The sequence below is a fragment of the Alternaria arborescens genome (assembly GCF_004154835.1).
Source record: "Alternaria arborescens strain FERA 675 chromosome Unknown contig_4, whole genome shotgun sequence".
Classification (NCBI taxonomy): Eukaryota; Fungi; Ascomycota; class Dothideomycetes; order Pleosporales; family Pleosporaceae; genus Alternaria; species Alternaria arborescens.
The window spans coordinates 30,903-46,602 of record NW_021167859.1 but is presented as its reverse complement, the minus strand read 5'-3'; the positions used below and the strand labels follow the sequence as shown (position 1 = coordinate 46,602).

At 51.6% G+C, this 15,700-nt stretch overlaps 9 protein-coding genes across 9 annotated transcripts; 6 read left to right on the top strand and 3 right to left on the bottom strand.

Annotated features, from left to right (window-relative positions):
* Positions 1–375: 375 nt before the first annotated feature.
* On the top strand, positions 376–2,082 carry AA0111_g2091 (hypothetical protein; the record flags this gene model as incomplete). The annotated part of the gene is made up of 1 exon (XM_028647824.1): positions 376–2,082. The coding sequence occupies one exon, from the start codon at positions 376–378 to the stop codon at positions 2,080–2,082; it is 1,707 nt and encodes a 568-aa protein (XP_028510155.1).
* Positions 2,083–2,233: 151 nt separating this feature from the next.
* AA0111_g2090 (hypothetical protein) lies at positions 2,234–2,641 on the top strand (the record flags this gene model as incomplete). Its single annotated transcript, XM_028647823.1, has 2 exons — positions 2,234–2,443; positions 2,501–2,641. 2 exons carry the CDS (start codon positions 2,234–2,236, stop codon positions 2,639–2,641), a joined length of 351 nt encoding a protein of 116 aa, XP_028510156.1.
* A 318-nt stretch (positions 2,642–2,959) lies between these two features.
* AA0111_g2089 (hypothetical protein) lies at positions 2,960–3,890 on the top strand (the record flags this gene model as incomplete). Its single annotated transcript, XM_028647821.1, has 2 exons — positions 2,960–3,677; positions 3,838–3,890. The coding sequence occupies 2 exons, from the start codon at positions 2,960–2,962 to the stop codon at positions 3,888–3,890; spliced, it is 771 nt and encodes a 256-aa protein (XP_028509884.1).
* Positions 3,891–4,327: 437 nt separating this feature from the next.
* AA0111_g2088 (hypothetical protein) lies at positions 4,328–5,626 on the bottom strand (the record flags this gene model as incomplete). Its single annotated transcript, XM_028647820.1, has 3 exons — positions 4,328–4,811; positions 4,905–5,176; positions 5,291–5,626. The coding sequence occupies 3 exons, from the start codon at positions 5,624–5,626 to the stop codon at positions 4,328–4,330; spliced, it is 1,092 nt and encodes a 363-aa protein (XP_028509883.1).
* An 850-nt stretch (positions 5,627–6,476) lies between these two features.
* AA0111_g2087 (hypothetical protein) lies at positions 6,477–7,104 on the bottom strand (the record flags this gene model as incomplete). Its single annotated transcript, XM_028647819.1, has 2 exons — positions 6,477–6,480; positions 6,533–7,104. 2 exons carry the CDS (start codon positions 7,102–7,104, stop codon positions 6,477–6,479), a joined length of 576 nt encoding a protein of 191 aa, XP_028509882.1.
* Positions 7,105–9,104: 2,000 nt separating this feature from the next.
* On the top strand, positions 9,105–9,392 carry AA0111_g2086 (hypothetical protein; the record flags this gene model as incomplete). Its single annotated transcript, XM_028647818.1, has 1 exon — positions 9,105–9,392. One exon carries the CDS (start codon positions 9,105–9,107, stop codon positions 9,390–9,392), a length of 288 nt encoding a protein of 95 aa, XP_028509881.1.
* Positions 9,393–10,842: 1,450 nt separating this feature from the next.
* AA0111_g2085 (hypothetical protein) lies at positions 10,843–11,028 on the top strand (the record flags this gene model as incomplete). The annotated part of the gene is made up of 1 exon (XM_028647817.1): positions 10,843–11,028. One exon carries the CDS (start codon positions 10,843–10,845, stop codon positions 11,026–11,028), a length of 186 nt encoding a protein of 61 aa, XP_028509880.1.
* A 520-nt stretch (positions 11,029–11,548) lies between these two features.
* On the top strand, positions 11,549–13,352 carry AA0111_g2084 (Maltose permease; the record flags this gene model as incomplete). The annotated part of the gene is made up of 3 exons (XM_028647816.1): positions 11,549–11,965; positions 12,022–13,204; positions 13,267–13,352. 3 exons carry the CDS (start codon positions 11,549–11,551, stop codon positions 13,350–13,352), a joined length of 1,686 nt encoding a protein of 561 aa, XP_028509879.1.
* Positions 13,353–13,732: 380 nt separating this feature from the next.
* On the bottom strand, positions 13,733–14,677 carry AA0111_g2083 (hypothetical protein; the record flags this gene model as incomplete). The annotated part of the gene is made up of 2 exons (XM_028647815.1): positions 13,733–14,368; positions 14,420–14,677. The coding sequence occupies 2 exons, from the start codon at positions 14,675–14,677 to the stop codon at positions 13,733–13,735; spliced, it is 894 nt and encodes a 297-aa protein (XP_028509878.1).
* Between the last annotated feature and the right edge of the window lie 1,023 nt (positions 14,678–15,700).

The window sequence follows — 15,700 nt, the reverse complement described above, 5'->3', positions numbered from 1 at the left end:
TTCAAGAGTATCCAGGTGCAGGTTCTCAGCTGAGGCTGAAAGTCTTATGAAGGTATCTGCCAGAACTGTCTAAGTGGCAGTCAGCTATTTTCAGCTGAGGCTGAAAGCCTTATGACGGTGTTCACCGGACCTGTCTACGTGGTAGTCAACCAGTACTGAAACACCCTTACCAGCACGATACCTATATCTATAGCATCTTCCACGTTCATAAGTTGGCTCAGGACGTGATTTCGCCATACGTTCTCTCTACCACCTCACAGTCCTAGAAAACCATAAGCCTCACATAGTCCCACTCATATCTTGGGCGGTCTCACAAGACAAGAATACACCATCTTTGAGACCATCTAGATTCTGAGAGATTGAATCTTCGTCAGCATGGTCTACAAGTACGAACCATTACCAAGTGCTCGATCCATCCGGATCTTAACGCTTTATCCTGCCGCACAGTATACAGACCCCATCGAATGTACGATCGAGGCAACAGAGCTTAAAAAAGCCTCATACGATGCTCTATCTTACAGCTGGGCCATGGACGAAGACGGCGACTATTCACAGAATTGGGAGATCTTCATTGACGGTATTCAGCAGTCGATTACTAGGAATCTATCCGAGGGATTAAGAAGAATAAGAGTCCGTGATAAAGATATACGTATCTGGATCGACGCTGTTTGCATCGATCAGGAAAAGAATGCTGAGAGGTCTGTCCAGGTCGCTATGATGGCAGATATTTACGCTGGAGCCGAGAAGGTCCTTGTCTGGCTTGGAAATGGTACTGATGAGAAGGAAGATCTAGCTATGCTAGGTTTATTCGACCGTATCAAGCAGCGCACGGAACAGGTAGAGCCGTGGAAGGAACCAAATTCGATACATCAAAACTGCTTCGTTCTTCCTCTCCTTGGCAAGGATACCTTGCTCTGTTCTGGCTGCGAGGTAGCATACCAGCATAGGGAGTTCGGCGATGGTCATGTCAGTGACCATGACGCGCATGTCGACTGGTTGAAAGAGTCTTTTGGATCCGACCACTCCCTTGAGCAAACCGCTGTAGATAGGACCAATATGGCAATGAGATTCTTCTCTAGGCGGTACTGGAAGCGCCGATGGATACTTCAGGAACTGTCTCTTTCGAATACACATCACTGGTACTGGGGCCAGCACTTTCTGGATATCTCAACATTTCCCGGAAAATGGATCGAGGACCTTGTTCAGGCAATCTGGCTAGTTGGGTATGGGGTTAAGGAAACATCACCGGATCTTGCTAGAACTGCCGCGAGGGCTTCCCCCTTCAGAACCCGAACAAACGGGCTCTCAGAATTGTGCAACTCCCAAAACCACGCCATCAAGAAAAAAAAATCATGGGATTCGTTGTTGAACGACTTTCACTCATCAGAGTGCTCTGAACCCAAAGACATGTATTATGCATTGGCAAGCATGGCCAAACTCAAAATCCGCATTGATTACTCGTTGACGGTTGAACAAGTCTTTCAGCAATTTGCCGAGACTATGCTGGACAATGGCGAATGGATATGGGTGTTCGTTTGTGCTCCAGAAACCCGGAACGATCCGCATCGGTTGCAAATGCCATCGTGGGTTCCGGATCCACGCCTGGTAGATTTTAGTTATGGAGGACGCAAACCTCCTATGGGTATACAGATATCTCAAGGGAACTCTTTAGTCTGCGATGTTCGCTGCCTAGGGGTCTTACGGACGCACGAAGAGTTCAATGTCGAAATTGATCCCCGTTGGGGAACACATGGCTTCCACGCCGTGTGGGATGATGACTTTTGGCAAGTCTGCAGCTCACGTGAGCCATCAGATGAGATCTCGGAGGTCATTCGGCCTAGTCCTCTACAGCTTCGGATCCAATCTAACAAGGCACTCTCTGGTGATATACTTTGCTCGTGCTTAGAAGAGCTGACAGATTCCGAAATATGGATAATCCTGCGTCTCAAGCCCGAGACGACTCAAGAATACGAGCTTGTTGGGTGGCAACAATCACGTCGCGCGCTCTTAGAATCAGTACCTAAGGAACAGCATGAGCAAAGCTTTTCTAAATGCCCCAAAATCAAGATGCGGATTGTTTGAACAAAGCGGCTACCCGAGTGGACGACCTACCCTGGGCTGAACATGAAAAACGCGCTACTGTGGCGCATTAGCGCACCCCACCAGCCATTCCACCTGGCACAAAACGCATTAGTCCAACAGCGCCAACATCGCTAATCGACAGTGGCCCGCGATGAAGGCGATACTCCGAGTTGCGCATATCCTGCTGGTACTCTCACTCTCCTCCTTACTGATTTATAGCGTTTACTACGCGTTCGCTCTATTGCGGCAAGATCAGCAACAGCTTTCGAAGCTATCGCATCCCCAGGAGGTCAGCGACGAAGGCGGCGCCGAAGAGGTCAGCGACGACGATGTACTGCGGAAACCGTCACCACAAGACATAGTACGTCTCTCCTGGTCACGAGGCAGTCTAAACACAAGGAATATTGATCACATGCAGGCTCATTCTATGAACACAATGTGGGATTACCTAGACGACTGGGATGAAGATCATTGCATCAACGTCTGTGAGGCATCGTGGATCGCCTGCCAATTGAGGAACTGCGGGCATTTACCGTACGTCAGACAGCAAGAGCTTTGATTGTTTGTACGACATCGCAGAGTACGTCAATAACGGCCGTGTGGGGTTGCGTGGAATCGGGAGATGGGTGTTTAATGCCGCGATGCCCCACAGTCATTGTCAATATGGTTAAGAGGTAGACTTGATGTTATCAGATTACCAGCAGCACTCCAAATGCTACCATTCGTCCAAGGTGTCCAGGAACGCAGAAACCTCTTTCGCAGACCCGGATGAATATCCTATGAAAATCCTGGACCTCAGGAGGCTTAAAGGAGCGAGAGAACCCTGGCCACGGTTTACTCCTAACTTGTAGTCGGCAGTGCAATCATTCCAACCAACATGGCCTTCCTAATTCTCGCTCTTGCGACCATGGCCCCCTCTGCGATGGCCTTTGAGTGCACACGCGAACATCTTCAAAGTACAGCAGACTCGTACGTCGACCTAATGGCAACAGGCCAGCACGACCGATTCGAGAACCTCGCCTACTCAATGGAGTACTTTGAGAACAACCAGACGGCCTCGATCCTCGGCGGCGTACCAGCTCTCGGACTGACCATTGACTTCCACCGCTCCATCCTCGACACAACGCAATGCAAGACCATGACGGAGCTCATCATCACCAACCCCACACATCCATACGTCATTCACACCCAGATGACCCTAGATATCGAAGGCAACGTGAACCTCATCGACAGCATCGTCACCGACCAAGGCGACTGGGCCTTCAACGCAACGGGCTACCTATACTGGAACAGCCAAGAATCCTGGCTTCCTATCCCGGAAGCCGCACGCGACACATACAAGGTGGTCAAAGCGGCGGGGGAAGCATATGCAGACCGCTGCAACGACATTACCGTGGCAGTCCCCTGGGGTGTACCTTGCACCCGTCTCGAAGGCGGTGCGTATACGGGTTACAAAAACCTGTCGGCAAACACGTGCGATCAGGTGCCGGCACATGTCCCCATGACGAACCGAAAGTATGTTGTTGATGAGGTGATGGGTGTTGTGGATGTCTTTATGGGGTTTACGGGGTTGGATCGGACAAGGAATACTGAGGGTGCGCCGGATAGTCATATGTTTCGGGTGGAGGGGGGTAGGATTCGGTATATTCACACGGCGAGTGCGTGTTTTGTTGATGGGTGTGGGATGAATGGTACTGGTATGTTTTTTTCACATTTGTGAGACTGTGGTTGAGTGGTGTGCTGACATGTTGGTAGATCCGGGGATTGGAGGAAGGTTTGTTGCGTCGCCGGCGGTGAAGTTTTACTGATGGGAAGGGGGTTAATGGCGTTGCGGGCTTTTGTTGAGGCTGATTTCTAGGTCATGTAGGACGGTGGAATAGGGAACGAGGCGGGCTCGGGGTCGAAGATTGTCCATTGAAACTGAGTGTGGCGACTTGTGAGAAGATACCTTGAGGGTATAACAGCACGAATTTCACTGTATGTTTTTTCGAGAAGTTTGCCAGTTGGGGTATCACTTCAGTCAAAACAAGCTTTTCATGCGTCCAAGACTCATAGTTACAACTACGAGTGAGATACTCGGACAATTGAAACCAGCATAATCTGTTCAATCACCCCCACCACGTAGGGCTCTACCACATACGAAAAAATGACACTTCTGCCCACAGACTCTCGGGCCATTTCCTGAACCAATACCAATATATATACGGCCACTACTTCTTCCACAACACCAAGAACCAAACATCCTTCACACCACGACCGAATTCCTCCTCGACTTACTATTCTCGCTCACCCAACCCACCGCCCTCTCAAACCCATTCTCGCCCCTCCGGAAATCACTCACCGCCTGCTGCACCTCCTCCCTACTCGTAACCACAAACGGGCCGTACTGAACAATTGGCTGGTCCAGTGGCAGCCCCGCAACCAGGATGAAGTTTGCAGCCTCTTTTGCATCCGCGCTGACGCTAATGGATACGCTGTCCCCCTCTTGTTCAAAGACGGCCATGTGGAACTGTCCGATTGATCGCGACGGAGCTTCGGCGTCGCTGCCGTTGGAGACTTGGATAGCGCCCTCGAGAACATAGGCAAAGGCGTTCCAAGTCCGCGGTAAGGACTGGTGCAGGGAACCGCCTGGTTGCACGGTGAAGTGCAGGTACCAAACTGGTGTGTAGGAGAGTTCCTTTTTGCTTTCGACACCGAATGCTAGGCCACTTATAACTTTTACATGGACTCTGTAGAGACGGGGGAAAAACGGGCACCTCGTCAGTATTGCACGTCTCTCTCTCTCCTTCCTTCTCGACAGAATGTTGCGAAGAGAAACTTACCTCCCGCCATCTTCCACCGCTTCAGGAATCTCCTTGGCCTTGAGATCTCGATACCTCGGCTCGCAGTACTTTAATTCTTTAGGCAAATCAACCCACAACTGCATTCCAACATTGGGTTCTCCGTTTCCGTTGTGGATGGGTATTTCGCTGTGCATGATGCCCCTCCCCGCAGTCATGAATTGCAAGTCTCCAGCCTCGAGCGTGCCTCTGTTACCCGCGAAGTCTTCGTGGTCGACGCCGCCGGAAATGATGTAGGAGATTGTTTCTTGGCCCTGGGAAGTGATGGATTGTTAGCAGTAACAACACGACGATGTTTGTTGGCTTTGGGGAAAAGAAAGAAAAAGAGGCAAGGCAAGTGCAAGGGTAAAAGAGACGGTATTGTTTACGCGATGGGGATGGTCGGGTGCACTGGCATCCATGTCGTTTCCAAAAGTACTGTTGAAGTGATCTAGCATGATAAAAGGGCTCAGGTGAGGTAATCTGGCTAGGCCGATTCCGCGGCGTACGCGCATTCCGACACCTTCTTCTACTTCGGCGGCGAGGAAAGATTTGGAGATTTTGCGTGGAGTGTTTGTGGTGTAGGTTTCGTCCGGGATGACGGGTAGGCCGCGGAACATTGTCGTCGTACTAGGCTTGCTGCTCATGTTTCTGGTAGAGCGATGGATCTTGCTGGTGGGAGGTGCCGTCTCTTTTTTGAAAGATTGTGCGATGCGTGAGAACATGAGGGTGTTGTTATGGAGGGTTGATGCGGTGATGCTGCCTCAGTCGGTGATATCCCAAACAGAGAGTACGATATCGACACTATGTATCCGAGTATCGTGGTCATGCTTGGGATGTTGGTAAGCAGAGCGGTGTTCGTAGTGCCGAATTGCATACTCGTGGTTGACAGAGCGAGTACGAATCGTGTGTAATGCGCTCGGATGGTACAGCAGCCGTGTGACAAACAGCCTTGTAGAGCGCGGAATTATCAGCGCAAGTTCCGCGCGCTACCGGGACGAGACGCTCGTCAAGCCGAGAGAGTGCACAAGCTACACATCTTGCAACAAGACGTTTGCAAACAGGATGGAAGAAGCGCGGCGACAGACAAGGTGTACGAACGCACATTGGGTAGATGTGAGGAAGACCATGTGGCAAGTCAATGCTGGGCCCGATTTACTATCACTACTTTGATCTCATGGATCATAAATTTACTATATACCTGCAAGTGAGCATTACTACAATCATTTTCCCATACGTTACAAGGTTGGAGGCTCATCTCGTTTTACATCAAACGCATCATGCGGTGCATGTCCGTCACCATTGCAAATCCTCCGCTTTCATACTGGGTGTCGTCGTTTTCAGTGCCGCCCCTCGAACGCCAAGTGCTAGGGAAACGCCATATTATGGTACAGAGAAGAAGAGAAACAAGTAGATGCAGTGCAAGAAAACAGAGTACGGTAGAAGCAAGGGGGTATTCTGGGGGTATCCATGGTGCGACGGCTGAGAGAGGTCGCACGTAAGAATGTGGGTGTGTTGCGACGAGTTTGATCGGGGGAATGAGGCGCAATGGGAGGGCTACCGACTAGTCTCTGCTCACCTGAATATGTCAGTACCTCTGTCTCCTCATGTAGTAGCGTCGCATGACTTACCGGTATCCCCGGCCTCCGCGGGTGCCTCTCCTCTCGCGGTAGTCCTCGTGTTCTTCAATGACCTCGACGACATCATCACCCGGCACACGACTCCGCCCCTCAACGATGATGCTCCTCGCTCTTGGCGCTGCCTGCCTCCTCTCCTCGACGATAATCTGCGACCGCCCACTATTCCGTCTCGGGCTCCTGCTAATTTCGCGCACTTCAGACCGGCGTCGCGAGCTGCGTCCGCCATGTGAATTTCGTCGCCTTTTCACTACAATCTCTTCCTCTCCCGCCATGGCCGTCGTCGTGCCTGTCCTGTTGTTGGTGTTCATCAGCGACTGGATGAGCCAGCAGATGAGGAGGAAGCCGGCCACGCTGCCTAGGACTATGCCGACGACGGTGCCGGGCTCCGGGCCGGAAGTGTTGTAGTAGGTGGGTATTATGCCTTGCTGGGTGTATATGACGTTCTGTCGCTTGGCCATGGGTGCTGTCTTGGGCGCAGCGAAGACAATGGCTGGGACGTCTAAAGCAGGCTGTCGGGGCGCCATGTTCGCAATGGCATTGTAGTGGTCGCGTACGGCCGGCATGGCAAAGGCAGTCGGTTATGCGACACTGGCCGCGAGAATGCGCGCTCTGGCAGCGAGGTGGTGGCGGTGGTGTTGAGGATCTGGCGTGTTTGGGTGGTCGTCGTCTGGGGGAACAGCAGTTCCTGGCCTGAGACCGAAGCTGCCGGCGCTAGTTGTGGGGGTGCGAGGCAGATCAATGTTGTGTGGGCGGGCAACACAACACAAGACAATGCTGAGGGGAGGGGATAGATCAGGAAATGCAATTGCAGGATGCCGAGAATCCGGTCAAAGGTAAGAGAGGAAAAGGGAAAGCAGGGCACGCTTGCGTGAGATTTGACACAGCGGTGCGCTGGTTGACTACGACGCCATGATGCAATTATTCATCGCAATATGGGGGCTGGGGCCCAATAATAGGAGGCTGAACCCTCAACACCACTTCCCGCACCCGCCCAACATCACGACGTGACATACCCGGCGCATCCCGCAAACACGTCTCTATTACTGATCAAAACTTGTTTCCATCAATACCATTGTCTTTCCAGTTGCCCATCGCCATGTCGATAAAAGCCATCCGCAACGCTCCGCGGGAGGCGCAACGCCTGAACTTGGACATCATCTTGACCTCGCAGGAACAACCTTGCTTTGCACATTGGATAGGCCGGACCGCGTGTACTCTACCCGCCAATTCTTGTTTTCCTCTCTCGCTTGTTATTGCTTCTGGGGCCGCATCACCCTGCAGCAGATCCTGACTTTCCGCACATGCCTCCCGGCCAATTGCGACGGCTTTACGCGCCGAAGCCATACAGCGCTTGCAACGTTGTCGCGCCCTCACGTGAGGTCGTTGGTGGACGATTCTGCCTAAGTGATTTTCTCAGTCGCTCGTCCACGCTAAGAATCGCAGTGCACAGTGGGGCAGCGTAAGGAGGTGGAGTTGTCTTGGTGATCGCAGGTCGTGGTCCAGCCTCGTATTCTAATCTACTCGTTCGGACGAAACAATTAATACGGCATCACACTCGGTTCACAGCAAAGTTCCGCAAGACGTAACAACAAAAGCCATACCGCCATAGTAGCGGGATCACCTTGACGAGCAGCTCTTCTCTGAACGAACAGCGCCGCATGCTATGCGCAAGACAAATGAGTGTTTTAGGCTAACACGTATCTCTAGAAACTAGAGTTGTGAGAACGCAGCTTGTACTGCATCTAGGGACTAACAACACTGACAGCCCTATAAAGCGACCATGCAACCGTAGGTGCAGGCTGCAACCTTAATGCACTAATTTAAAAGTTCCCGCGCACTGATTGCGCCTCAATGCGGAGTATGATCGGTCGAGACAAACATCTGCGATTAGCTATTGGATTCACGCATCCCTACGTCACATTAGCATAGCCCCAGCCACAATGCAGCCTGGTGTCAGTCAACTACAACTTCTACTGTCAACCAGCTTTTCCGTCTTTCGTCACTCTCCAGCTTGACCCACACAAGATGGTTGACGGGTGTCATTCCCAACCCCGTCGTCGCCAAACCCCGAAGAACCACTGACACTTTCCCCACTTCGTAACCTCGATACGCCAGAAAGCGATCTCCGAATCAGAACAGCACAAGCTTACTACACTGGAGGCCTCACGAGTTGCCTCTCTGGGCCTGTGGACGTAAGAGACCGAAGAATGGAACGAGATTCACATCGTACGCTCCGCGAGATCCATGGGAGTAGAGAGAACCTGATTTCCAGCGTAACGACATTCTGGAAAAAGCTCTGGTGGAAGTCGTGGATGACGATGCGCCTCTGAACCTACGGTTCATCACACCTTATCAATTCTCTACAGACTGGCCGACAGATAAGAATTGTTCCCAATATGCCCTTACCCTGCCGGGTGAACTTCCACCTGGTCAAGAGTACGTATCTGTCTCGTACACCTGGACCCATTCGCAAGTGATAGATGCATCAACGCATATACCAGACTATCGCATCAAGGATCAGGCCACTCCAGATGCGCCCTCCAGGTCGATCAACTGCCCCACTATGGTATTCCACCGTGCATGGTGTTTCGTGCGAGCACGCAAAATTCCCTACATCTGGATCGATCAGGAGTGCATATACCAGGAAAACGCAGAGGACAAGCAAAGACACCTGCAGGTCATGGACAAGATATACAAGAAAAGTAAATGGACCGTTGCCGTCTTGTCGACAGAAATCCCCGACACCATGCTCAGCGCTCTGGTGCTACATTCGCACTACGGCGATCAGGAACACCCAGCGAAGCCACGCTTTGAGAATTGGCCGGATGGTGTTGTTATCTTGCCGCTTTAAGATGACTTCAAGGAAAACTCTGTCAGGATTTTGTCCTCTATACTTTCCGCCCGATGGTTCACACGAGCCTGGACATTCCAGGCAAAGCGTTGTGCTTCAGCATACGTATTGCTATCTCCAGTTGGGAACAAGAGCGACGCGGCTGCGCAGTCATCTTTAGACTGGATTGGAAACGATGTCAGCTTCTCGTTTCGCCATATGTGCATGATAACTAGATTTCCCCCGACAGCTCCTCCGCTTGATGCTCACGATGTACATCGAATTTCGGCGGAATATCTCTATTGCGATGAGGGTCTGTTAGGACCTTTGGCGCACTGGTTACTATTCACGTCGATGGAGAGATGTGACAGCCTGACCTGCTCAGATAGGCTCACAATATATGCAAATGTTTGTGGCTTCCGCTACAAGCTGAATTCCACAATACTGAACGACATAAGGTACAGCTACAGTACTTGTATGCTCGCGCTTATAATGCCGAATGAAGTCAAGGATAAGTTTACTGTTAATTTACCGAAAATCGATATGTCAAAGGTGAATTTAGAACGGAATGTCGAATGGAATTTGCGGGCAATGGCCTTTAGACGGCAAGCGCTCAAATAGATATCTGACTAGTCTTTCTAGCAGTAGCTGCTTTTATCATATGTATTCCTTATCGGCATCGTGCATCAGGACCACGCGACTCTTGAGAGACAATACATCTTGGTTTGTCGGACAAAGTGCTGTTCGTCACGAATGTGCTCTGACTTGGGTCAGCTCGAAGATTTCACGGAGCTGCGACGAGGGTTTCTCCGTGACTTTGGCAGTGCGATCCAAGTCCTCTTGTTTAGTAATCGTTTTTCCCTCTGGTTCTGGCTGCACAACGTTCAAGTAAAGTCCAATCAGACTTTGCTGCTGCCGACTGGAGAGCACGTCAAGGCCAGCAGGGTGTAGGACAGCGAAGCGGACGAAGCCAAGGTTGGTTTGCTGCACATTATCTCGCTGTGTCTGAGTGATGATTATCTTCAAATCGCCTCGCTAGATAGATCCTTGCGCGCTAATCTCATCTCACATGAATATCGTAAGCCAGCCAAGCGCGCAAGCGGCGGCGCCGAGCCTTGTGCAACAGACAAGCATAGTGGCTATCCACCATGGCTTCCAGTACCTCGTCGCAACTAAACCGCGAAAGCCGACGTCGCCGCCTCGTGCAGTATCTCCGGTCGAACTGAATCCGAAAGGTGGGAGTGATACGTTCCCGTTCTGCTGGATACAGTCCTTGACGAGTCGTGATTCGGATGTAAGCGTGCAGGCCAAGGCAGAATCTCCGAGTCTCGAACCCCACGAACCAGGGTGGCCTGATAGCTGGCACCAAACCCTTGATCTTGCATGATACAGCATCTGTGAATGTCTCTATCATTTGATGTATAGCCGCCCAGATCCGGTTCTTCCAGAATGAGCAGACGAGCATATCGCCATGTCTCCATCTGACGCTAGCTCAGAACTCCACACTATCGATCTCAGTACCTGGACCTTTAGCAACAAGAGAGAAATCTACGACAGAGTCGTCGCTCAGGTTTGCGGTGCTGCGCGCCAGTATGGCTTCTTCCACGTTCACGGCCACGGCATCTCCGTTAGCCTACCACACGGCCTAGCAAGCTAATGACAGCGCTGTCGACCTAGACAGTCACTCTTTTATTGACATGACAGACAGAGGAAGAACCTAGGTTCCCTTCCTTTAGGGGTCATTCGTGTCCGGATCTCCGGAATTTCCTTCAATTATCAGCTTGGTTTTCGGTTGGCTGCTAATCCCGTCTAGGTGTGGCGTAGTTTGTACACCAATCAAGTTGCACATTAGGCGCAACCGACCCCATGGGGTGCCATCCCCGCATCTTGGCTCTCGTGGCGGTCTCGTGGCTGTCTTCGCCCTCGCTGGGCGTGACTATGTTACCTGCTTGTTCGTATAATCCCAAGAGATTTCGGGCCAGTGGTGGCCGAGGGTGCAACATATAGAAACCTAATACTCACACCCCTTGTACGGATCAGCACTCTCCCTCTCCCTTCTTTCCTCCTCACCAACATCGCCTGGTGGACTCGCGCACCGCGAATCTTCTAAGCATCGCATCAGGCCTCTGGTGTAGTTGACTGGACCACGGCCTCAGTTCCCTTTGGCTGATATCGCAATGACTACGGTGCAGGATCCCGCCAAGATGGAGTCGGTGCCACGGCCAGACTCTTTCGATGCGGGCGTTCACTCGACGCAGCAGCAGCTCGTCGAGGCTGCTGTCTCCGCCTCTGAGGCAGAGACTCAGCTGCCACGTGGGGAGCTTTTCAAGCGCTACCGGCCTGCCGCCATCTATTCCTGTCTTTTATCCATGGCTCTGGTCATGGAGGGGATGGATGTCGGTCTCATCAACAACTTCTTTGCCCATCCCGCCTACCAGCGGAGGTTCGGTAACACTTACAACGCCGACGGCGACTTGGTTGTCTCGACACAATGGCAAACAATCATCGGCGCCGGTAACAACGTTGGATCCATCCTCGGTCTCCTGGTCAATGGTTACCTACAGTCTCGCTACGGTTCTCGCAGGGTGTACTTGGTAGGTCTCTTCGTGACAACAATATCTGGATATCCGCTAATCATTCTCTCCTTTAGGGCGCAATGGCCCTCATGGCAGCCACCATTTTCATTCTCTTCTTCTCAACAAGTGTAGAAATGCTTCTCGTCGGTAACATCTTGTGCGGTATCCCATGGGGTATCTTCCAAACCCTTACCACCGCCTACGCCGCTGAAATCGCTCCCACCGCCATGCGTGGCTACCTTACTGCCTGGGTATCCATGTGCTGGGGTGCTGGCTCGTTCTTGGCCGCGGGTGTGCTCAAAGGCACTATCACCATTGAAAGCGACGCCGGCTGGAAGATCCCTTACGGTCTCCAGTGGATGTGGATTCCACCTCTTTTCCTTGTTGCGTGGTTCGCCCCCGAGTCACCATGGTACCTGATTCGCCGTGGCAAGATTGAAGAATGCGAGAAGAGTCTACGCCGTCTGGCCCGCCCAGGACACTACACCGAGCAATCGATGCGCGAGACTCTTGCCCTCATGAAGCACACCAATGAGATGGAAAAAATGGAAGCCGAGAACGCTAGCTATGCTGACTGTTTCCGCGGCGAGAACAAGCGCCGTACGTTCATTGTCTCCATGGCCTGGATCATCCAGATCTTCAACGGCCAGTCCATCACCAACTATGCCGCACAGATGCTCCGCGCTATTGGTATGAGTGCTCCCAACGCCTTCAGCTACACCATGGGCATCCAGTCAGTCAACATCTTCGCCACCGCAATCGCTATCTGGGCAATGGGCCGGGTTGGCCGCCGTACCTTCTACCTCTTCGGTTCTGCATCCATCGGCCTCTGCATGCTTGTCGTTGGCATCATGGGTTTCGCCGTGGATTCCACCACTGAAGTTGCCATCCCCGTCGCTGTTTTCCTCATTTTCGTCCAAATCGCTTTCAAGATCTCTCTCGGCCCGACCACCTATGTCATCGTGGGTGAAATGTCCGCGTCCCGTGTTCGTGCTCAGACCATCGTCATCGGTCGTTCCCTCTACGTCTGTGGCCAGATTGCTGTGCAGCAGCTCAACCCCCGCATGCTCAACAACGATCCCACCGCATGGAATTGGGGTGCGAAGACTGGCATGTTCTACTTTGGCTTCTGCTTGCTCTGGGTGATCTGGATCTTCTTCTTCCTTCCTGAGACCAAGGACCGGTCCTTTGCTGAGATCGACTACCTCTTCAAGAAGAAGACGCCTGCCCGCAAGTTCCGCACTGCTACCGTCGATTGTAAGTTCCCGTGTCCCCTTCCTCACTACTCTGGTTTCTCCATGACTAACTTGTTTTTTTAGTATTCGAATTCACACCAGAGGACAAGCTGCAAGAGGATATCGGTGAGAAGACTGCGATGCATAGTTCGCAGAGAGAAGTTGTGTAGCCAGCGCGACCCTAGCTGGCGCTCTTTAACATGATGGTCAGTGAGTCGTATTTGTAAGGACACAATACGTGTGCAATGATATTCTTAATCCATTCGCTGTCAAACTGCGCCTGGGTATCGTGAACTAGGCCTCGGTTCGTAATCTGGTGATGCCATTAGCCTTGTGTGATGTAACGACTGGAATGACCTGGCCAGTCGTCAATGATACGGAGATTCATCGATTGGATAATCCATCCTATCGCTTTCGTACTCGAGACCAAACTCATGCCCAGCCTTCTCACATGCGAAACGCGCGGAAAGTTCAGGGATATGAGCGAGAAAGAGAAACTCGCAATATGGATATCTGGTTGGTGGAGATCTGCATGGAAATCATTCCGTCATCAGTCAGGTGATGGAACGCTAATCCCGAAACGCGTTCGACGCATCGCCCACGCGGATTCAACTGCCTTCTCGTCTACGTTTTCTCCCCCCCGCTTGAGCGGTTTCATGTAGTCATCCCAGTGGACCCTCTCACGCACTTCAGGATGCTCCTCCAACCAATCCTCCACATCACCCTCATCAACTACCAGTCCTGGATGCTCCTTCATCGCATCTACAAGCACATCCCTAATTCCTGTGTCGTCGTCCGGCGTAGACGTGAAAGCCTCTTCCAACGCATCAGCTAGATCCAAGCCTTTGCACTGCCAATACACATGCAGAATGTCTGCCACCCCCTGTCGTGCGTAGATCTTCAGATCGTCCATGTCGAAGTAGTCGGCGACGGTGTAGACATGCACGTGAAGGAGAAGATGAGATGCGGACAGCGACTTGCCAGCACAAGGACATTTGCGCTTGAAGATCTGCGGGCCTTTATCAGGACCGTGCAAGAGAGCAAAGGTACTGTGGTTGCAGTAGTCTGTCGATGGTATTGGTGTGCCTTCGGGAAACTGGTAGGTTGATGTATACATAAAGTCAAGGACATGCTTCATGGTGATGGCGTCGACGTCGGGAATTTCTACTTCCTTGTCGTTGCTCTCCTGGGATTGGGTTAGCATTGTTCAGCCGTCGATTCGGTTGATCATATGTACGCTGCCGTGGAAACGAAACATGCGCGCAAAGTATGGTGATGAGGCTTTGAGAACGCCTTTGTGCGTTGCGAATCGCTGGCCCTCGCAGATGATTGTGAAATCTGTTGTTTCGTAATTCAGTATGGGTATGATTTCCTTTGTTTTTGGCTTGGAAGGCGTTGGCGGCGTATGCTCTGCATCGATGGTCTGAGTCGCTTTGACATGTGGTGTAGTAGGGACGACTTTGACGTCCCCAGGTGTCTGAGTGGCAGGTTCCATGTTCAGCGCAAGTTGGAGCAGGATCGACTGTTGGATAAAATCAGTACTGAGACTGGTAGAGTGTGATTGTGAAGACCACAAGGACGGAAACAACCCTGGAAATTTGTCAAGATGTTATTCTGGTCGTGACAAGTGTTTGCGCTATCCACTGTCGCCTAAAGCGGAAGAGGAGTCGCTACCACGGCCTTCTTGGGTCTCAATTCTACCCGCTGATAGCGACGATGTTTCCTTGGTGATTGCTAGAGCAAATATGGTGGGTTAATGGTGGTCATATGTGTGAATAGTCATGTAGGTAGAGATGACATGCCTAGGCAACCATGCGGTAATGAAAAGATCGTCCCGGTTCCGGTCAGCTTTGCAGGGATAAGCACCGTGTTGATGCGCGCACCCGCGTCGATCCCGCACATACCGGTACATGCGTGATTGGTAGGGGTTACAATGGCTCTGAAGCGTTATCACTGTTTCAAGTCAAGTGTTTCATATGAAGGAACGACAGGGTACTATGTGAAGGAGGCGAATGTGCCGAATGATTAAGGCTTGACCCCAGACTACAACTTGGCGATGCGTAGGTTAGCGCCGGATCCTGCACGATCAGATGTTTTATTGTTGATCGCATATTATCATCGATGCAGCTCCAATACACAAGGGCTGTTTAGGAGAGCGTGAGTGGTGACGTCACTGCCTTGCGGACTTATAGCGGGGTTTAGAAATGCCTTGTACGAAGACTGTTAGCTCTACGATATGCACAGATATTACCAGCAGCGTGGTATCTCTCGTCATATTTTGCTTCCGTGTGTTGCTAGTGCTACAGCTTTCCTTCCTTCTCCCTTCCGCTTTTCACTCACATCCCTCCTTTGACTCTCTCATCCACTAATCCACCCTCAAGCCTTCCAACATCATGAAGGAGCAATGAGGAGAACAAATAGTGTGTAGGCGAATTAATCCTCACAACAGAAAGAGTAGAGCACAGTCAATCCGTTCCTTACTAAGAGATTCATTGTGTACCTAAAGAAGCTAGAAAGG